The 23,047-nt window shown below is 45.7% G+C and overlaps 1 protein-coding gene across 1 annotated transcript in view; it reads left to right on the top strand.

Annotated features, from left to right (window-relative positions):
- The first annotated feature begins 16,234 nt into the window (after positions 1-16,234).
- man1a1 (mannosidase, alpha, class 1A, member 1) overlaps positions 16,235-23,047 on the top strand; it is a 94,086-nt gene continuing 87,273 nt past the window's right edge. The window contains exon 1 of the mRNA XM_034579393.1: positions 16,235-16,735. Coding sequence (XP_034435284.1) covers positions 16,235-16,735 — 501 coding nt within the window. The remainder of the gene's footprint in view (positions 16,736-23,047) is intronic.

Here is a 23,047-nt window from a genome sequence, read left to right as displayed (position 1 = left end):
TCGTTTACACGCGGACGATTATTCAGCCGCTCGTTCTCTTGTTTCTCCGAAGCTAAACGAGTCCATTTGTCTTCTCACTGAATGGAATTACTCAGCGTTTGGTCGTCGCTGATTAGAAGCTCTGTTCATTAAAAATCTCACATCCTGGAATGTCTGATGTCGGAGCACATTTTTCACGTCGGCGCAAAAGCTATTCATGCGTTTGTTTGTTTCAGCGGATTAAACAACACACGTTTGTGTCCTTTACACTGTCTTGCATTGGTTATGAGATCAATTTTAAAATATTTAAGGACGTGAAGCTTTAATGAATCACTGACGGCAACGTAAACAGGATGTCACAAAGCTCTAATCCAGTGTTTCTACCTTCGCCATCATTACGTATTCGTCGGTGTTTGTCTGTTTGTTAATTCGCAGCAAAAAGAACTTGACGGATTCTCGGGGGCTGGAGTCGAGCTGGGATTCAAACCAGGAACCTTCTTGGTGGGATTCATTATTAAAAATGAGCCAAATAAAAAAGGGGGACTTCTTGTGAATTACAATGTGGTTTCATAAGACGAGTGTTGGGCCTAAAGTGAACGCACATCAATAAAAAAACATCTTCCTCTTCCTCATCTCCTGCAGAATGACGGATGATCCTGAAAACAACATCTCCTTCGATGGCAGATAAATAAAGCAGCACATGTACAGTACCTGACGTTTTCAGGCTTGACAATCACAAGCCTCCGTTGTCATTCACGCCCATTACCCCTGAAAACTGGAACGCGTTGAGAAGCTCGACACGTGGTGAAGATGGAGAACGTCAGTACCGGAAAAAAAACCAAGAGAGAAGGTACCTGGAGTGTCGGCAGCTGGGCCGCGCTCGGCTGCGCTGAGAGCCTGATGAAAACAGCGCTGCACTTGACTAGCAATCCAGCGCCCTTGGGGAGGGGTGTAGATTTTGAATGGGCTTGATATCCAGTGAATGAGAAATAAATGCCTCTCTTAAGTACCTGTCAGCGACGCGAGCGGAGCAGCAGCTGTGTTACGCTTCACTCGGAGCTTTTTAAAGCAGCTCTGGCTGAATGCGAGGCGCGTCGAGGTTATTGAATAAGCTCGTGAAAAAAGTAAACGCTCGCATCAACACACGACAGATTACATTTTCATTTGACGCGTCTGACGTTTAGCCGGCGCCCGAAATCCAGAGGAATTCACAGTGAGGCGGCTGGAATTAGCTTCAACTGCTGCGACGCGCCCACAGATGAATTAAAAATGAATCGGGACGTGATTATTATTCATTCGTTTTGAAATGCACACGGATAGGATACGACTAACATCTTGTTTTAACGGCTGAAAGGAATCGAGCCAACAGACGTCAATAGAAGTAAAACTCTGATGAAGACACTTTAAATGACAGTTAACAGATTTAAGTTCTTTCCCTAAAAAGCCGACTCCATGGTCGTCATGTAAATATGTATGAATAACAACACAGCTGAAACATAACTGATTCAAACCAAACTTATCAGAAACAAGAACGACCTAAACCCTTCGTTGAGAAAAATATATATTTAACGTGTAGTTTGACTTTTTAGTTTGGTCCATCCCCCGTTTGCTAACATGGAGGAGGCGGGGTTTGTGACGTTTACCGCAGCCAGCCACCAGGGGGCGAAGAAGATGATTTGGCTTCATGGTCGTGAACTACTTGAACTACATCCTTTTGTATTTGTCACCATGGAAACAAAGATGGCTTCTCTGCCCCCCCGAAGATTTTAAGTTGTGGTTTCAAACTGAAACCACAACTTTTCTGTCATTTTTGTGCCTCAACATAACGAACCACATCCATAACTACATATCACACTGAGATCACAATATCTATGTGTGATGTCATCCTGCTGAGAACGGCGTCCTCGAGGACAATTACAACCGGCGACGTTTTGTTGTTTTTAACGGTGAGAACTTCACTGACGACCTCAGATCTGATGTATTGATGTATTGATGGAAACCCACTTGTCAGATTTAGGATTGGAGAAATCTGACTCGCTCCTCTTTTCCCTGTCCTCTATTCTCCCTCCATTGTTTCTTTCTCACTGTTTCAAACACACACACACACACACATCTCCTGACCTTCTCCTCCCTCTTCCTCTCCTCCTCCTCCTCCTCCTCCTGCTCCTCACCCTCATCAGTATTCATGACACTGGGGTCTATCTCTCCCAATGAAATGCTGTTGCATCTAGAAATGTTGCGGCGCTGCAGCCGGCGCATTCCCGGCTAATTTTGGATCATCATGATGAAAAATCACCAAGGCTTCCCTGGAGCCTCTGAGCCGGAGCGTGCTTGTGCGTGTGCGTGTGCGTGTCTGTGCGTGTGCGTGTGCGTGTGTGTGTGTGTAAAGCTGAACGACAGATATTAAATGTCGGCTACAAACTCACCTCACAATCAGAATAATAAACAAGCCGAGCTCACCGGGGCCCAACCGTCTCCTGATGAAACCACAGTTACATCCACAGGATCCAGATTTTTTATTTGGATCTGCACCAAACTGCACAGAAATATCAGACCCCTAAAATCCAAATGTCAGAAAATGTTAAAGCTTCACCCTTTTTGTCGTGTTTCTGTCGATTGAATCCACACATTTGTATCCACAAGGTTTGTGTGATTATATTCAGACCAGAACTTGAGTCCTGGCACTTAGTTGAATACATAGATCTACTTTTATTGGAGCAAATACAGTCGTCATACATCACACGTCCATTGGATGAATCCTTCACCTTTCTCCAGCCTCCACCTTCAGCCCAAACTTTGCTTCACGACTTGTCGCTTCTCGTGCACTTCACATTCCAGCTTCACCGTGTTGTTTGCACGTGCGGCTGCAGATTCTCTCGTTTCACTGACGAGCAGCAGACCTCACTCCATTCACAGAGAGGGAGATATCACCGCCGCTCAGACGCTCAGCGTGCATTGTCCACGGCGAGCGTCGATCTTCACGGGTCAGCAGAGGTCAATAGGAGACGTAAACACACACCTGCTCTTTGTGGTAAACTCCCCTGACGAAGCTGCTGGAGTCTCCGCAGCTTGTTTATTGGTTTAACTGATTCTGAGTTTGCATCTTGACGCCGAAATGAAATAATTGTAACGCAGCGTGTACGAGTTCTAACAATGGACCTCAGTGTCTGTTTATTGTAGTAAAGCTGCAAACGGCTGCATGAGCTCTTCTGTCAACAAATGGAAGAGCCACGTCTATTGTTTCTGAACACAAAGAACACGGGATTGTTTTTCTATTGTTATTTTCAAACCAATAATCAGGATTTTAAAGATTTCAATTGAAACTCGGAGAAGATGAATTATCCAGACAACAGAGAATCTTTTGAATTATAATCCAATGAGACCTTCACTTGTATTTCATCCTATTTCATCAGCTTCTCTTGAGTCAAATAATATTATGATAATATTACATAAAATAAAATTAATTTACCCTCTTTAATGTACAATTATATCTGCACCAAGGTGGTTATGTTTTCACCCCTGTCCCTTTGTTTGTTGGTTTGTTTGTTTGTGATCAGGATTATGCAAAAACAACTTGATGGATTCCCACGGAGGTCGGTGGAAGGATGTGAAGTGAATCAGGGAAGAACTCATTACATTTTTGTGCAGATCCAGGAATGTATTTCACTTTCTTGAGTATTGCGAGATGAGCTGTGCACCTGTCATGATCCCATTGTCCTATGAAGACGTCTGAATCACAGGCGGCGTCTCGGCCCGACAGAACGGTGACCGTGGGGAAGAGGATCTCGTGCATCAGGTGTGATCGCAGCTTCAATCCCAACGTGGCAGCCGTCACTCGCACCAGTTCACTAAACGCTGCGTGGCCGACCGAGTGTGCCGAGCTTTGCTTCACATCAGCGTAGCCGCTGTCACTGGGTGATGGATGATCTGGTCCTCGAGGCTGAGGAGCTGAGCCGTAACTCCGTGTATTAGCTCATGTACAGTGGTGGTGAGGACATGAAACGCACAAGGAGCTACAGGAGTGTGTGTTGAGTGATGCACAAGACACACAAACAAGGATTCCACCAGGTTGAGGTTTGGTTTGGTTTGTTTTGCCTCATGCTCAGTGTTGTTTCCTGTAAACGATGCAAACAATCATCTTTTATCGCATCATATAACTAAAATACATACAAATATCAGTGTGATAAGAACTAACTAAAATGACGGAAAGAAATCTTTGAGGAAAACATTATGTGACGTGTGCTTTGACTTTATAGTTTGGTCCATGTCCCATCCACCTACATGGAGGAGGCAGGGTTTGAGACCTAGACTGCAGCCACCAGGTTTTGACTTAAATAAAGTCTATGTTAAAAACCTAACTTTACATATTGTGCTAACCTGATGAAAGTAATACATTGGTTTATGTTGTGTGCAAACCCAAGTAAACTGTTCTTGTAGGTTTAATGTCGTATATTCAGTTCAGACACATTCAGACGATACATAATGAATTCCTTGTTTGCTTTGTGTCGACTCCAGTTCACTGCGAGCCCGACGGCATCGAGCAGCTTTAACTAACGTCCAAATGGAATCTGAAATACCAACGAATACATGAATATATCAAAATTCATAAAGACAATAGGACATTTTTTTTCAATTTGAATGCACAGAAATAATTACTGCGCTGACAAATGGTTCCAGACAAAATGTGTCAGCACCTAAGAAAATAGCTGTTTGACTGAATGGCTCCTGCCGGCTGGTGCAGCACGGGTCCTTGAGCGCGGAGCGGGAGACGAGTGGGCTCAGGGCTGGAGAGTTTTTCAAGTTTATTTAATATGAGTTCAGTTTGCAGAGTGAAGCAAAAGAGGGAGAGAGAGAGGGCTCACATTGGTCTGATGGCTTTTTCAGGACTCAAGTGGACGTGAGGTTAGAAAACATCAGATCAGCGGTGGAGGCAGGATTTCTGTAAATCAGGGGCCACAATTTACGGAGGGACCAAACATCCGTGCGCAGTTCATGATTCTTTGTCCTTCTCCTGCAAAAACAAACTGCAGGAGAAAGAGTAAAGAGCCAAGTGAGCCGACCTGGTGGCTGAGAGCAGGAGGAGCGGGAGGAGCAGGAGGAGCAGGAGGAGCAGGAGGAGCAGGAGGAGCAGGAGGAGCGGTCGGGACTCTGAGGTGGACCTTCACAGGCCAGTTTCTACATCAGGACTCTGAGTTGCCGCTGCCTGGACACAAATCAGGGCCTGAACTTCTCCAGAGCCGTCGCCCGGCTGAAGGTGTTTGATGTCCAGACCCCAAAAACACCTGAAAGGAACAGTGGTTCTTCCCCAACGACGTTTCCACCTCATGAAACCGATTCCTAGAGTTTGAACTCTGAGCATGAATCTCCTCTTTGGTAGTTTTCGAGCCAACACAGGAAGTGAACCGCCTCCCTGTCATGTACAGCGCTGCCTTGCCGCCGTGATGCGTGGGGCGGTAATGGGAAGTGATGCTGCATCGTTAGCAGTGAATGTGTGTGTCTGCTAATCGCCTAATAATTGGATGTGATGGCAGCGCGTGGGCCGATGATGAATTACCGGCAGCCGAGCCGTGAGCGCAGCAGGTAGGTGGCAGATGCTGCCGATGCTGAGTTGGTGAGAGTGTGGTTCCCCGCTGGTGCTGCATGCGTGTGCCAAAGGAGGCCTCATGGTTAGAGACACACACACACACACACACACACACACACACACACACACACACACACACACACACACACACACACACACACACACACACACACACACACACACACACACACACACTCTCGCATGGATAAAGAATATGCAGACGGGCTTTAACGTGACAGTCGCACGACTTGCACGCATGACTTACTGAATTGAAACATAATGTAAGATGGAGGGGGATCAAGCGGAGCCCTAGGGGGCGCACACACACACACAGACACACACACAGACACACACAGACACACAGACACACACATGTTTACACACACACCAGTGAGGCAGTCGCATGGGGAAGCCACAGAAACAGAGCTTATATAGAAGCGGCCCATGCACCGTGCAGCAGAGATGTGCAGACTGCTGGAGGAAACCTGTTTAATCTGCTCTCCATGTGAAGTGACAGTCACACGGCTTCAGTCACACACACACACGCACCAAAATGATTCTTCACATTTTTCTTTTGTTGTTTCATTGTCATTTTTCAACTCACTGTCAGCGCTGCCTCGTTCTTGAGCAACGAGTCGTCGGCCCACGCAGTCGAGCTCGATAAAACTGATGAGCCCCGCACTTGACTTTGCACAGAACTGTGAGGATTTATTACAGCGAGAGATCTCTCAGTGATAATGACGGTTCATCCTTTAGACTGGATGAGTCAGCAAAACCAAATCTCACGGAAGAAAATTACAGTTCATAATATAGGCTGTAGAATATGTTATATCCTTAAATCCTCTCGGGAATATATGTAAAAGTATTTGAAAGCTGTTAGATGCTGATTAGCAGCCAAATACAAACATTTATCAAAGCAATAATGTGTTTAATTACCCGGAAATGTTTAAAAAATCCCTCCTGGCTCCAATATCCCTCTTTTTTTAACTGTCTGAAGCAATTTTGTCAATTTGTCGATGGTATTTTAAGGGAGAACAGGTTTAAATTACATGGTTAAACTGGTTAAACTGGTCCAGTGGATGTTGTAAACCTGCCTTTTTGCTAGTAGGTGTTTGGCCTGGGGTGATGCTGGTTGCAGCTTTTCTTTCTGAAACTGTAAAAATGAATTGAGCCGCAGTTCAGTCACCTGAGCTGGAGAATGTGTGGTGAACGAGCTGTTGTCAGGATCGACTCCGTCACTTTCGAGTCCCAGTCGTCGCTGCTACAAAGTGCTGAGCGCCTGTTAAGTCAGAATGTAATAATATGAACTATACTGAGCGTCTAAATCGCACCAAATTCAACTCTGCTTTTCCTTTGGGCCCCTGACCAGACACACGTCGAGTGAGAAGCTGACAAGATGAACGGTTGGAGAGATATTTGTTCCACAGCCGGAGAGACAGGGTTTCCTGGAAGTACTCGCTGGATGGATCGTTCACACCCCCACAGACAACATGGATTATTTCACCTGTTAAGCGAAAGTGAATTCTCCTCTCAGCCCCTTCACTGTGAATGTGTTCCACTGTAGCAGAGACGCTCTCGCTCGCTGTCAAGGCCTGCAAATGCAAAATGAATCAGACCGAGCCTCAGGACAAGATTTGGGATGGAGTTTGTTTACCGGTGTCAGGGAAGAGGAGAGAAGACGTCCCTGAAGCCCAGAGAGGACGTCATGTTCCGCAGACAACACTTCTGTTCACGCTGTCAAGGACCTCTCTCCTCCAAACCTGCTCCTCACACTCAACAGCTTTGGAGAGCTGCAGGTTCCTCACGTCTTCCCTGGAGAGACACCTGCTCAGAAACATGCACTCCCAGAAACCCACTTCCTCACAAGGGGTTTGAAATCAAATAAACAAAACACGTCACGATGTTTTTTATTCATGTTTTTATGGTCGGGGCTTTGAAAGTTTGGAAGGTTAAATAACAGCTGCAGGCTCCAATTTGAATCCTCCCTCAATCTAACACTGGTTTCCACGCCAGATGAACCCATATGTCACGACCACGTATTGTTATTACAGCACCGCATCTTTTCTCTCTGCTGGCAAATGTCAATCAGATATGGAACGAGTAGAATTCAGACTGTGGAAAAAAAATAGAGATATCAGCTGTACAACTTAAGAGGATCGGACATAAACGGAGGATGATATGTGTGTCTGTCTGTGATTCCAGGGGAGATCTTGACGGGGCTTTCCACGGCTCAACCTGGATTAACAGAATAGGTCTTATCCTTCCTCCAATGACAAAGAGACAGATAGATACAGCGTAGGTTTTGGTGGATATGGGGTTTGAGACGGGGGATGTGGAGGCAGATAAGAGCCGTTCACAGTCTGGCTCTAAAAAACTAATTAGAAGCCGAATCAGAAATTGAAACAACTTTAAACACAGACCTAAGTGATCAGTAACTTCCATCCCATTGGATTCGCATTAATTAATTCAACCCAACAGGATTATAAGGGGAAGAAAAGGCATCAACACCATAACAATCAGTGGTGGTCCTGGTGGAATCTCCCTTCAACGTATATATATTTATATACGTCACGTATTAAAATTTTATTATACGTGCTCAGGGGGACAATAAAGATTTCATTGCCTCTCCTCAGTTAATTGTCTGATACTGCAACACTTCTTCTTTAGAGAGTGAGACATAAATCTGTGCGGGGCCGTTTCATTATGTACCATAAAGGTCAGAATACGCCCCCCCCCCATGGTAAATGCTCTGTGTTTATAAAGATCTTTTCTAGTTTTGATAATCACTTACAACGCTTTACAGTAATTGTTTGCCATTCATTCATTCCCACATATTCCTACAGTGCATCTATGTGGAAGACTGTGGAAGACTGGGATCAAACCACCGACCTTGTGGATACAGGACGACCTGCTCTACCCCTGAGCCACATCCATGTTGCCCATATCTAAGTCCACCACGGATAAATAAAGAAATAAATGTCTAGAGCACATAGTGATCTACAAAAATATTATTTTTAAGTTGGAAATATAATCTGACTTCTCTCTATATTACTGTTAATACAATTACTGTCAGCAAACCAGATAAATACATAACTCAAGGCTCTTTGCCCCGTGTTTTCTTGTTGCTTCCTCCTTCTATTTGGAGACAGCAGAAAACGTTGTGTCCATATCTGTCTCTGAAAGGGACAGGACGTCCCGACAGGTGCATAATATGATCAGGTGGGGTCAGCTAATAGGATCAGGGAGAGCTGGGTCATGGGCAGGGTTGGGTTGGGTTAGCACGGCTGCAGCAGTCGTATCGAATAACAGGGATGTGTCATGAGGCTGCAGCCGAGAGGAGACACGTCATCGTCTCTCTGTGTGCGATTCTTTACTTTCTCACATTTAAATTAATAGAAAGTGCCGGAAAGAATTTGAGAAACTTGCAGCAGACACAGCACTGGTCAAAGTACACGTAAATAAATTATTGGTGGCCACTTGTTATTTTGTTCTTTCCGAGGAAATTAACATTTTTCTTGCCCTTATTAAAGAGTTTGAGGATGATTTGATTCCTGTCAGCGACGAAGGGGAAGGGATTGCATGAGCGCTACAAGTCTCAGCCCAATTAGTGACCTTGTTCGCTGAGCACATCTCATCTTTCTCTCCCCCTCCTCTCTCCAGAACACTTTCTATTCACTGCCACTCTCCACAGCCCTCCGCCCACTAAACCCTTTTTTATTCTCTTCCCTGCTGGACTTCCTATTCTCCCTCCTCCCTCCTCTCTGCTGTTCCTCTCTTCTCCTCTCCTCGCACAAATGAGTCCATTTTGCCCCGGGGATGAGAACGCAGTGGTTAAATCAGATTGGGGCAAGGTTATATTTGGACTGTGGCAAGACGGAGAGACAGAGACAGAGAGAGAGAGAGACACATCAAACAGCTGGGAGATGAATGCATGGCCTATTTTACATCAGCAAATTGGCTGCCGGTGGATTCCCAGGGCACGTTGAGCTGAGAATATTAGTGATATTAGCTTAATAAAAATCTCAATTTCATTTTGGAGCCGCCCCGCTAATTACCATTAACACACAGGGATAACAACACTGAGCTGTGATGATGACACGGAGGAAAACAAAAGCAAATAAAGCCCCATTTAAGTCATCAATTAAATAGACGGGAATGAATGTGTGAGGGTCACAACTTGTTTTATTCTAAATTTCAAATGGAGTTGTTTCACTTCTTCTACTTTCTTTGCTCCACATGTCTTTAAGTGTCACCTGGAAACCACCGGGATTCACAGTTATGTAATGACATGATATGTGCGGAGGAGTCATTAAGAAAATAAGCACGGCCGCCCCCCCCGGGGGTGCAACAGGAAAGAAAAAGGTTTTAAAGTGGGAACCTTCTCCTTCTCTGGACCGAGCCCAAATCCAACAGCAGCTTTCTCCCTCCAGCAAATGTACCAGAATCTGTCTTTGGTCTGAAAAGGAAAAAACTCTCTGGGTGTTAAAAAACTTTTTCATGGATTTATTTGGATCGACAGATTGTGCTAAAAGACTGTTTACGTCCCATAGATCATTTGGATTGAGGCTGAAGTGAACTGTTGTGGGAGAAACAAAGCATTAGAAAATATGTAAATCGGTGGGAAATGGTGGAGTCATAATCCAAAAAAGAGGACAGAACAAATCCAACAGCTCCGAGGGGGAACACGGACTGAAATGTTCTCTCCGTTCTTAATGATGCAGTTTTCTTTAATCTTGAATATTCATAATGAAAACAGCCTCTTTTAGCTCATTGTTTTGGTTGAATAGAACATTTACCGTATGGTTCAGTCTGGCTGCTCTTAACGGACAGAGTTGGCATCCAGCCGGAGAAAGAGAGGAACAGTAAGCAGCTAAATAACAACATGTTTTTCTGGTGGAGACCAAAAGCTAAAAGATGTGATGTTTCCAATATAATAATAAGTTCAGCAGTGGCAACCAACGTATATAGAGTGGAATTATTTTAAATGCACGTACGACTGTATGAAATGACTCATGTCTTTTGACGTGCACATGTAAAATGCCACTTTAAAATCAGTTATCAAGCATAATGGCAAGTAAATCCCTGTTCTCCAGGAGAAACCAGCTGGGAAAATTAGGGGGGTTTTGATACCCGACCATAGAGTGTATATAGAGATGGATGACGTGTCTCCACTTCCTGTCACAATCCAGCAATGAAGTCAAAACATCTAGTCAAAACACCTGTCAATCATAACGTTTGAACCCATTTATAAATCATCTAATAACTAATTAAAGTCAAACTTACCGCAAATATTAACACTTGGACATTCATCAGTGTGATTAGATCTACCTAAAACAACCAAACCAGCCAGCCACCAGGGGGCGATCGAGACGTTTGGCTTCACTTAAGGGGAGCTGTCACATCGTCCATCTTTAAAAACAGCCTATGTGTCCATCCCTGTTCATGGGAAACAGATTTCCATTCCCCCCCATTAACCTGAAACCCTTTAATAATGACTCTCCTTCAAATTGGTAATGTACTGTGCATTCATGACTTCATTGGATTGTTGATATCTGCCTATTTAATACAAAATCACATCCAGATATTTCAATTCCAGCTCTGCAGTTGTAGAAATATATAAAACACCCACACGTATATTTTCTTTGATCACAACATCACATTCTAATGTGGTTCCCGAACAATCAGAGCCCGGCAGCTTCTTTCTGGAGCCGATGTTCAGCATCACAGAGCGAGAACAGACGAGGCCGACTCACTCGTGTTTACACCAGTGCCTGCTGCAATAGACGGAGAGAAACCGCTGCTTAATAAGAATGACATCTTGCTTCGGCTTTGAAGGCTTCACGTGTTTATCTCCTTTGAGCAGCCACATCCAAAGTAGCTTATGAATTTGAAATCAAGCAATGAATTATGTATACAAAGGAATTTCTCACTTTCTCAGAGTCGGCTCGCATTAGCACAGAACTCGACGGGTAAGTTTGAGTTTTACCAGCTGGGACTTGTGGTGTCGGGTGATTTATGGGAGTGTTCATTGTTGACACTGTGTCATAATAGTTCGTAACGAGGGGACGCAGACTCCTGAACGTCCCACGTCCTGGTTGTAATTGAACACTAAGTGGACAGCTTCTCCTCGGAGTCAGAGGGGAAACTGGTCCAATGAAAAGTGCAACTCTTTATTTCTTAACTAACTCTGGGATTTAAGATGTAATAGTGCAGGGCCACACAAAGGGGATTCTCCCTTTGTGAGCCATAAAAGATGGTTTACCTCCCGCTACCTCGCTGCAAGTAGAACCAGCTGCACAACAAAGGATTATTTGTTCCTCCTCACCTAGAAAGCCGCGGCACCGCTGGGGAGAAATGGTGTTTGGTTTGATGCATATATTACCAACTCAACTACTCAGGCGGGAAAGAGCTGGAAACGGCAACTGGGATGAAGTGACGCAGGCGGGGAACGTCAGCTGTTGTCAAAACTGTTGCCACAAGAGAGTCGCGGTTCAATATTGAGATGCCCGCGCATTTCAGCTGAGATTTAATCTTCTGCTTGAATCGCAGAGTGAGAAAGTAATCACACACACACACACACACACACACACACACACACACACACACACACACACAAGCACCCCATGATTTAGACAAGTTGTCATCCCAGAATGAGAATTTCAATATGGCAGCACACATCTGTCAGCCGCAGATTAGACTCTCCATCTCCGTGGTTCTCGTCCAGCAGGTGATGTTCAGGTTGTACTACGTTACAGAGCAAAGTGAATTATATAACTGACTCCTTTAAGTGTTTTTGTCCCCCCCCCCCCCCCTCGCTCAAGGACATGTGTTGATGTGGCAGATATTTGTCAGCAACACTATGGACAATGATGCAGGCTATAGAAATGTAAATGTTCAGCAAAATATTCTGCAGAACAACAAGTTTACACATTTAAACGACACACACACACACACACACACACACACACACACACACACACACACAGAGGGTGAGTTATTCTGTTTAAATCGGGAACACACACTCCTCAGTATCTATAACGGCACAGAACAAATCGATTTTACTTCTTCTTCTCGCTCTGATAAACTCTGGAATTAGCTGTGTCTAACCCCATCCTCTATTTGAGTTTAAATTGCACGTTTCATGCATATGAGCGACTCAAAGCGTCTTTAATCACCGACGGGGACAATTGAAATGATTGCAATGCATCTCCCACGTTCACACACAGACTGACACAGATCACGGATCTCATCAGAATGGACACGTGTGCATTCACGCACGTGTGCGTGTGCTTATGCATTGCAGGTTTTTTGTCGATTTGTTAAGCCCATGAATAATAATGGGAACCCAGCACAAAGTAATAGATGAGATTTTCAATGGTTGTCAGCTGTGTATTGTCGGAGGGAGGGCTGTTACACCTCTGCATAAGTAAGTACAGCAGCTTCTTTATAGCTTTAGTAATTCACAAGGAGGCTGCAGCGACTCTGCTGAAGCTATTTCCACATTATCAGCCGAATAATTACCCCCCCCCCCCCTCCCTCCCTCCGCTGAAGTCAGGCAGAAAGACACATGACATGGCCAGAAGGTAAGCTGCTGAGGAATGTCATGGCTGTGCAGTGGTGGAAGAAATACTGCTTTACTGGGGTAAAAAATACCCAGACGACTGGAGTCCTGCGTCAAAAAGTTTACTGCAAGAAACACGAGTATGAAAAGTACCAAACAGTGTTTCCTGTGACTGATGTATTCATATTAACATTAACAGAAAGACAGTAAGGGATGTTTGTGTGTCCATGTGCAGGCAGCGTTTTACTGCTGGTTTGACCCATTTTACACACAGTTAGTCAAGTGCTTCTGAGCATAATGTCTCCTCCGAAGATAAATGATGTGTGGGGGGGGTGATAAATGGGAAAGGAAATAAAAAGAATACAACCTGCTACAAATCTATTATCATATTTTAGCTGAATAATTACTGTACGAAAAAACCATTAGGTGGAAAGACTTCTTTTATTGTTATAATTCATTTTAATTGAATCGCTGTAGCTGTGCTCTCTTCCTGGTCGTAGAGGAAAAAGCACAGATGCTCTCACCCTTTGGTTTCTCCGTTAACGTTACACATCAACATTGAATAACAGCAACTGCCAAGACATCCCTTCCTCTTCACCGTTGCTTTTTCCAGAGGGGGTTAATGGAGTCTGCAGCTTCTCCAACAACAAGGATGAGAAGACATTTTCCAGGCAGACTCCTACTCAGAGTTTTATGATGACACTCAGAAAGTACAGTAGGTTCACTTATTTATTTACAATAAACAGCAAAAACTATCCTTGGTCTGGAACCGGTTTTTATTCTAGAAGCCTCCTGTGAGTTCCTCTCTGTTGATCGATCTGCAGCTGTCCACATCTGTCGCACCTGTAAATACTCACATTGCCTTCCAGGTGCAAATGGACTGTATTTTATATGGAGCTTTAACGGCCCCATCGACCACCGAGGGTGCTTCACAGGTCGCATTCGCACTGTGCTTCTTTACTTTTTCTATTACCCACCGTTCACACACTGTTGATACGGCCGTCGAGGGTGATTTTCTGGTTTGGTATCTTGCCCAAGGCCGCTGCAGAAAGCAGACTAGAGGTGCTCGGGATCGAACCACCGACTAGTTAGTGGACGACCAATCTCTATCTCCTGAGCCGCAGCCTATGTTGAGTATGTTGAGCACATGGTGACCTGCAGCATGAATTCACATTGAGACGCATTGTGATACTGTCTGTGAATATTATCTGTGGCTTGTAATCAGTCTGTATTCTCATTTGAAACGTCCCTGTGTTTTGCAGATGCTGCGTTGAGGATTACGTGGACCTCCTCGTGGACTCGCTGCGTGCAGGCTCCGTGTCGGCAGGATTACCTGAAAGTGTTTTCCCACACTTGTGTGGAATTTCAATCCCAACACACTCCGCCCTCACTTCAACGTTTGTGGATTTGTATTAATGTGTTTGTCGAAGGGATTTGGAAATAATCCATGAAGATATTTCAACCAAAAACAAGCCTCTTATTCCTGTTCCCTGCTGCTAAGGGGGGGGGGGTGATGTCACACCTGACGCCTTCAACCCTGACCCCAGAGCAGTCAGGTGTCAGGCCGAGCAGTTTGCATCCATCTGTCTTCCTCTTACACTATGTGATCCAAATCTATACTGGTTCTTAAAGGGGAGCAGCCCTGTTCGGTCATGTGACCTGGTGGGAAAATCCGCCTGTCAACTATACCTGTGGTGACATGCACATGCAGCTCATAGTTGGTAACTGTTGTCGTTTCTCAACAGTGACTCATGGAACTCGGTGGTTACACAACAGGGCCTTGGCCTGGGAAGAACTGCAAACCTGTTCCCTTGAGAAAAAACCAGTAAAACAGAGTGTCCTGTTTAATGTGTGGGTTTATAGGAAAAGACTCAAACAGGAACACAAACACTCTATTGCTATTTGTAGCATGTTTCCCATAGAGGAGGGAAGCAATACAGCATTATTTAAAAACACTATCACTGTGTTCATGTGTGTTGTTTTCAGTACCAGACGAGCGTGATGGTGTCGTCCAAGTGTCTTCAAGCCCCGATATTCAAATTCAACTCCAAACAACGTCATTTAGCCTAAATGTCCACTTGGATCCACGTGCGGACATTGAAATTGGTTTAAATGAGGTTGTTTCGAGTGGAATTTGAATGTCGGGGCTTCAAGACACTTGGGGGGGGAGCAGCAGGGAGGCTTGTTGTGTTGTTTTTTCTGTTGTTTTACTACATTTGAAGAATCGGTCGCCATTGACTTCAATTGTATTGGATTTGGCTGCAAAGCTGTTTAGCCCTGAAACTCCAGAAGTGTTTTGTGGACTCAAACACTTCTCCCCCCCCCCCCCCCATTGGCAGAGTAGTGAGTAGATAATGAGTGAACTTTCATTTTACAATGAACTACCCCTTTAACTTCCTGTGGCAAATAACTGTACTTTGCAAATCTAACTTTGTTAACTATTTTTATACTTTTATATTTACAATTACAATTAAACCTGATTATGATCAAGTTTACAAAAAGCTGCATCTCTGATATCCTGGTAGTTTCCTGTTATCTGGTTATTCTCACTTAAGAACCATTCTTCTTCTTCTTCTTCTTCTTCCTCTTCTTCCTCTTCTTCTTCCTCTTCCTCCTCTTCTGGTCCCGCATGTGGCTCCGCATGTCACCAGGAAGTGAAGCGCGCTCCGTCGAGCTGTCAGAGCTTTTATACCGCGGGGCTGCGGGTCCACGCCCCCGCGGGTCTCCTCCACTCACATGGCCGAAAGTGATTCGCTCGCCGCGGCTGTCAGTCGCGCCCCATCCAGCGCCGCTTCCTGTGCCAGCCGCTCCGCTCTGTGCGCACTCAGGCTCCGGCATGGACACACGCTCGCTCCGCAACTTTCCACCGGAGCTCTCCCCGCTGCCGCTGCGCGCCTGACACCGAAGCCCTCCTCCTCCTCCCCGCCGCCCGGACATGGACCTGTGAGCGGAAGCCAGCGAACCCCCCGAGCTCCACGCCGCCGTTTTTCGAACCCTGCGCGCGTGTGTGTGTGTGTCTGTCTGTGTGCGTGTGTGTGTGTGTCTGTGTGTGTTTTTCTCTCTTTCCCGTGTTGTTGGAGTTACCGGAGGGGGAACACGGAGGGGGAAAAATGCCCGTTGCAACTCTCCTGCCTTTCACCGCGACCCCGAGCAGGAAGTCCGCCAGTCCGACCTCCTTCAGGCTGACGGAGAAGTTCATCTTGTTGCTGGTGTTCAGCGCCTTTATCACCCTCTGCTTCGGGGCCATTTTCTTCCTGCCGGACTCGTCCAAGCTGCTCAGCGGAGTTTTCTTCCACTCCTCCGCGGTGGAGACCAACACCCGCACCGGCCCGGACAGCAGCGACTCGGGCTCGGCCGGCAGCGACGTCCGGGTCCTGGCCAAGATCAAGAAGGACCACGAGAAGGCTCTGCTGGAGGCCAAGGATACTCTCCAGAAGAGACCCGACGAGATCCAGCAGGACATCATCAACGACAAGGAGAAACTTTCCAGGGACAGAGGGGCGAAGGACGGCAACCGTTTACCCGTCGTGGAGTACCACCGCCCGCCGGGGGCGACCGGGCACGAACCCCTGGACCCGGAGACCAGGGACCGGCGGGCCAAAGTCAAAGAGGTAAGGCTGAGTGGAGTCAAAACGTCGCACCAAACCCCGTTGAACCCCCCACCATTTTAACGTCTCGTCCCCCTGCTGCTGTTGTTTCTCGTCGCAGGACGCGGTTAAAACCCGTGGACGACTCACGCGTGTCTCCTCTACAATTCGGCTCGTGTGTTACACACCAATAAACTCTAAAGCGGATATAAAATGAACTTTTACACAATGTTCGCCCGTGTGTCCTGTGAGTGCGGCACATCGTGGCCAGCTGTGGCAACAAGCGCACAGCGGCAACACAACTTGTGCTGTTGCGCGATCACTGCCCGACACGGTGGATTCTTTTCCAGCCGAAAACGGCACAAACCACTGTTGTGTTCAGCGGAATATGTCCCGTCACACTGCGGGGTTTGCGTTCCCCTGCCGGCGAACCCGACACGTTAATTTGACAGCTTTTCAAACGTAGTTCGGCGTGACGCTCTTCGTTACGCGTGATTTAGCAGCAGGCAGCTCCTGATGGGGGGGAGGAGGAGGAATGTATGCAGGATCCCACGCCCCCCCCCACCCTCTTGGCTGGGCTACCTGTCTTTCAAGTTTCCCATGTCTGCATGGAGCCAGCTCGTACATACATTCACATAGTGTTCCAGAGGATGGGGGTGTTTTAAGGGGAGCCTGCAACATGCATGCACCCCCCCACAGATGCAACGATTGTGTGTGTGTGTCTTGTGATTATTCTGAAATGGAGTCATAATCCGCCTTTGCAGAGAAAGTGTTGCAGTGCCCCTGTATATCCCTTTCCACTCAGTGGCTTGCGTCTCCCCCCCCCCCCCCTGATGTCCTCTCATCCCACGCTGCTCAGAGGCTGGCAGCCTGCAGCAGGGTGGAGGACACCAACAGGTAGCAGCAGTGTGTGGTATGATTGTGTTATGTCACAGCACAGAGTGTGTGTGTGTGTGTGTGTGTGGGGGGGGGGATCCGGTGGAAAGCCCAGCGGTGGAGTCTCAGAGGTGGTTTCGGGTGACGTCCAGGCGGCTCTCGCTCCTGCTGTGATCCCCGCTCTTCCATTTGTGGAATAAAAAAAGATCCTGATATCTTTTATATTTGGTGTCTTGTTTGGAAGAGCTGTCACACGGGGCGGGGGGGGGGGGGGGGGGGGGGGGAGCAGGGGATTGATTTGATTTCCATATACTCACTCAGGGAGTCCTCTGGTGCTCCCACACAGAGGAGCATTGAGCGGGCGAGGAGATAAGGGACTGGTCTCCTGATTGAGCACATGTGGCCTGTGTGCAGACACTCAGATGGACTGATATCGGCCTTTCATTGGAAATCATCTGGAAGTCAGATACGTGTTGTGGTGGAAGATCACGTGACTGAGGTCGAGATATGACTTCCCATCATCCTCAGGGGCGTCAACAGGCTTCTGGTCAATATTCACAAAATGAAACATCATGCACATGTCGAAAAAGGATGAGAAACAATAATTCGTAAAGATTAATCCCCTGAAAGAGAAATAATGTCAGAAAACCTTTTCAGTAACGTAAACGCAGATTTCAAGACACGATTGAACTTCAACACTATTTATTAAAATGTCCTACAATGTTCAGTCTTGTAGTAAAACATGATATTTAATCAATATATCTCTTACGTATGGAAACGCTGCCCTGAATCCCAATCTGATCGTTGCATGTATTGGGTTTTAAAGACACACACACATGTTTGAAATGCAGATGACGTTTCTGACACGTCGATGACATCCGCTGCCGCCTGAAGGTGAAGAAACCTCGGCTGTCGTGCTGACAACCGCACGAACGTGGCATCTAACGCGTCACGCCCTCAAGAGGCCATCTTGTTCACAAATAACAGGTTGCCAATTGTGTGCATCCTCCTGTCAGCCGCATGTCGCCACATACGCCCAAACCACAGATGTCACACCTGCTTGTCGTCATTTTGGCGGCGGTACAAAACACACAGTCCCAGATCTGAGGAGTTAACTTGGAACTTTTTTTTTAACGTCCGTCTTTAATCTGAAATTGTAGTTGTTTACTTGGGGGATACCTTTACTTCATGATGTACATTTAAATCCCTAATTCCTTCCCTCCAAGTTCTTTGTTTTCAACCCTAACTTTGTGTGACTTTGAAAGCAACAACAGCAGCAAACAAGGAGTCGACACAACACCGGGCTCAGTGGATACTGTCGTGGCTTGTTACGGCAGCTGCCTGTGTTTATAAAGTACAGTGGGGACACAGATTGTCACCTTGTGGGCTTTTAAAAAAAAAAAAAGACCAAATATAAAGTTAATTAAAAAAGGATAACGCTTGTTCTGGGGGCTTCAGACTGGCACTGGTTTTAGTGGCTCCAGCTTGAAATGGGTCGGCACATGGATACCCAGTTTCTTTTGGAAATTTTCAGCTGATGATCCCTGTTTGAATTCCGGGAGTAAACCCAACAGAACAAATGGTGATTTGAACAGGAGAATAATCACCTGCTGATTCCCTCCGAATCGTCAGTATCAGAAATTGAGATTCAAGATGGCAACCGGGTGAAGTGAGACAACAACAACAAACTTAAAGCGATCAGTTGTGTGTTTGTTAATCGAGAGGATTGATGACGATGAGGCGGTTGTTTTGCTGGTATCTCATGTAGACGTTCATTGTCAGCACAGCAGGTACAGAAGCTTCTTTACAGGATTATTGACATGATTATCCTCCCTGATCATATTCACAGAAGGGTTGTGTCTTGTTGCTGCTGTAACCAGTCTTGTAAAAGCTGGATATTGATCACCACTATGTATAAAACCTTTTGTACCAAACCAAACAAGGCAGGCGTGAAATCGCCCTAAATCAATTAATATTCAGCCGACAGAGTGATTCAGCTTTTGTAGGATGTTCAATTCTGACAGAAAAGAACGGAAAATCCACAGTTCTTTCCACTGATTTAAATCAGTAGCAGTGGAACTTAGTAGAAATCAAATTTGTATTTCTTTGAAGAACTCACAATAGAAGCATTAAAGGAAGTCACAGTTGTTGTGTATTGATATCTTAGTGACACTGTTGATTTCCATCTTGAGGCCTTTTAAAATAGTGCTGAAAATGCTCTTTTGGCTGCTGCTTGCTTTCCTGGTTGATAGACATAATTTGCTGTTGTAAGTAATATGGCATCACTTCATTGTTATTCAGATATTCGAAGCCACACAGGAGCACATTTGCACCTGAAAGCTCGAGGTTTCAAGGCTCACGGACCATGGATCGTCTCTGTTTGTTGATTTTTCAGCACTTTCCTCGGTGAAGCCAATAACTCTGCTGAGCAAAAACCAGCCACTCTTACATTCTACCCCTGATGCCATGTAGTCGAGGCTTCTTAAATAATTTGAAGATAAAGTTCTCTGCCGCGCTCTTCTTACGCCACATCTTCCCCATCTGACCCAGTTATCTGGGGATCTGGCCCGTAGCGTGTTGCGGTCTCAGTGGGTTAGCGCTGTGTTTGTGATGGGCAGAGGACAGGTCACTCTGTGAAGGATAAACGGCCTGTTGTGAGCGACGGCCACAATTCTACAATCAGCTAAATCTGTTTGTCTGCCAGGAATCAAAGGCTCTCCGGAGATCCCCCCCCCTCCCCTCCTCGCCGTCTGGGCTCTGGACGTTTCTCTTGGACTCAAGAGCGAGGCGAGCGCAATGGGTGGTAATAATGAAAAGCGGGGCTGATAAACGGGGGGGGGGGGAAATCAAGGAAGATTGGACAGATGCTTGAGCATCAGTGTTATCTGACAGTGAACTACATCTCTGTTTGGCAGAAACGTGTTTCTGTGGTCCACCCGGGTAATTATGGAGTTATGGGGGCAGATTGGAGGCTGTTTGAACAAAGACAAGTAGAGTTTGAGCTGTGGCAGCACAGGAACTTGTCAAAGGCAGGTCACATGTGAGGTTGGTGCACTTGTTACATTCACACTTCCTGTATGAGAATCTGTGTTCTTGATATTAACATTAACAGGTGCAGAAACTAGACTGTTGATCTCGGGGGGGGGGGGGGGGGGAGAGAACTCTTCTGTCTTCTCATCTGTACAGTTTTCCTGCAGAAAGTTGTGGAATTTCATATTTAACTTCTTAAAAGCAGATTCCTCTTTGGGATTTTCTTTCCCCCTATCTACTAATCCTCTTTTAATAGCTTATTTCGTTAAATTTTTTATCATTATGACGGAGAAACACTTCTAATTCTAATATTTGAGAAGCTAGAACTTGTTTCTTTGGCCACTGTTAAAACCATAAATTGACAGAAAAGTTACGGAATGATTTCTTGCCAATCATCTGTTTCATATGTTGTTTTGAGCCAGATGCCTCCACTCCACATTATGTGTATATTTTCGTCTATATCATGACAAAGTGATTTTGCATTTGCTTTCACTCATGCAGCCACGGCGACCTGCCTGACTCGCTTCTTAATGCCACGGCCGTCCTCGCCCCCAGTTTACCTCAGATAACATACTCCCAGTGAGTGTCACACAGTCGGGTGTCATCAGCAGACTGCAGAAGGACGTTGGACCGTGTCGTTCATACTCAGAAGAGGATATCTGTGTCCGTGGTAAATACACTGGCTGGTTCGGACTCTTTTCTGGCGTTAATAGTGGCGTGAAAATCTGAAATAACACAGGAAAATCCATTTTCCCCTTTGTACTGGGGATCTGCACCAACTCCCTCAGCGACCCCTGGAGCTGATATAACAACCAGCACTGGAGCTGCTGTAGTTGTGGCAGCCTTTCGAAAAAATATAATAATTAGACTTGTTGCTAATTAACAAACACAGACTCACTTTTGCTCTGAGTGACCTTTGCTTTCTGTTCTGTATGACTCATCGGCCTGCTCCTGCTGTGTGCGGTGCATGAGACTTAATTGAGCATTTAGCCACGAGGACAGTTTGTTTGCACTATAACGTTGTTTCCAAACGCCTCCGTTCCTGTACGTTGGGATTACGACGCTCTTCCAAACTTCTCTCAGATTAATGTGGACATCAGGCGTAAACGTACATGTGTATGTGCTGGTCAGAGGACTGTGGAATAGAGACGGGTGGTTTGTAAAGTTTTTCTTTGTGCCATTTGAAGCCGATCGTCAAGGAAAGATGAGACATTCTCTCTCTCTCTTTGTCTCCTTACATCTCTGTCATTTCCCTCCCTCCCTCCCTCCTTCATTCCCTCCCTCTCTCGTCCTCTTGTCCGCTCATCCCTTCTTTCTTGTTACCCCTCTCCTCAGGATTCACTTTAGTGGTTTTTGCCCACTCCCAGAGCAAATGTTCCGCTCTGTGTGCATATGTGGGTGTTTCTTTGCAAACGAGTGTGTGTGTGTGTGGGGGGGGGGGATTGAGTTACTGCTGGCCCCTCCAGTTGCTCTGTTTAGTTGTCTAATGTATATAATAGCTGTAACTCACCACCAGCAGTGATTCCTGTGTAGATGTGGATGTACATCGATGTACTTGTGTGAAGCCGAGACAATGGGAGCTCTGTTCCTTTCCGATCCTCATGTTAGCAAAGGGACTGGGAAGTCATTAATAGTTGCATTTATGTGTGTGGAACCTCCCTCTGTGTCAATAATCAGGTTACGATGCTGGTGGGAAGAAAATACCAGTTTGACAATGTAAACACTGGGATCGGAACAAACTGCCTCACTTTCAAAGATTCGCTGAAGCTTTTTTATCGTTTCATCAGTAGAATAAAAATCATCACGTGAAGGGTCTTGTGATTTTCCCCTCTATTTTTAGAATTTCCCTTCTCCATCATTGCCCGCGTGTCTTATTGAGTTGAGTAAAAAAAAAACACACATCCAATAGAATCATGACGGTTCATGTTTCTGCAGAGAAGAGAGGTCATTGTCTGGTTGAGGTCTGATTTTAGAGCTGAACCAGTGATGTCTTCAAGTCAATCGCTAGGAAACTAATTTGAATCTTATGTCAGATATCAACAGCAACTCTATTTACTTATGGTACAATCTATTTTCACAAGTTTCCATCTTTCCACACTTTATTTTGTGTGTCGATACTTGAGATGATAATGTGCTCATGGAACAGATTCCATACGAAACTGCTATCATTTGAATTTATTCATGAGGATTGAGATTGAAGGGAAGTTTCACGACGATCATTTGGCTGAAGCACCGGATGTAAATTCTTACGTCTAAAGTTATGAAATGGAAATGACCCTGAGATCTCGGGCTACTGTTATAAATCAGGAACGCTACCGCCTGTGCCCCGCGAAGACAAATCGTCCTATACCTGTAGCCCGAGGCCGACACGCAGGCTAGGAATTTACAGAAAGGCCCAAGTAATGAATATTGTAATGGTGTAATAAAGTC

The sequence above is a fragment of the Hippoglossus hippoglossus genome, chromosome 24 (assembly GCF_009819705.1).
Source record: "Hippoglossus hippoglossus isolate fHipHip1 chromosome 24, fHipHip1.pri, whole genome shotgun sequence".
NCBI lineage: Eukaryota > Metazoa > Chordata > Actinopteri > Pleuronectiformes > Pleuronectidae > Hippoglossus > Hippoglossus hippoglossus.
Note: the sequence above shows the minus strand (reverse complement) of the source record. Positions and strands in the feature narration are given on the sequence as shown.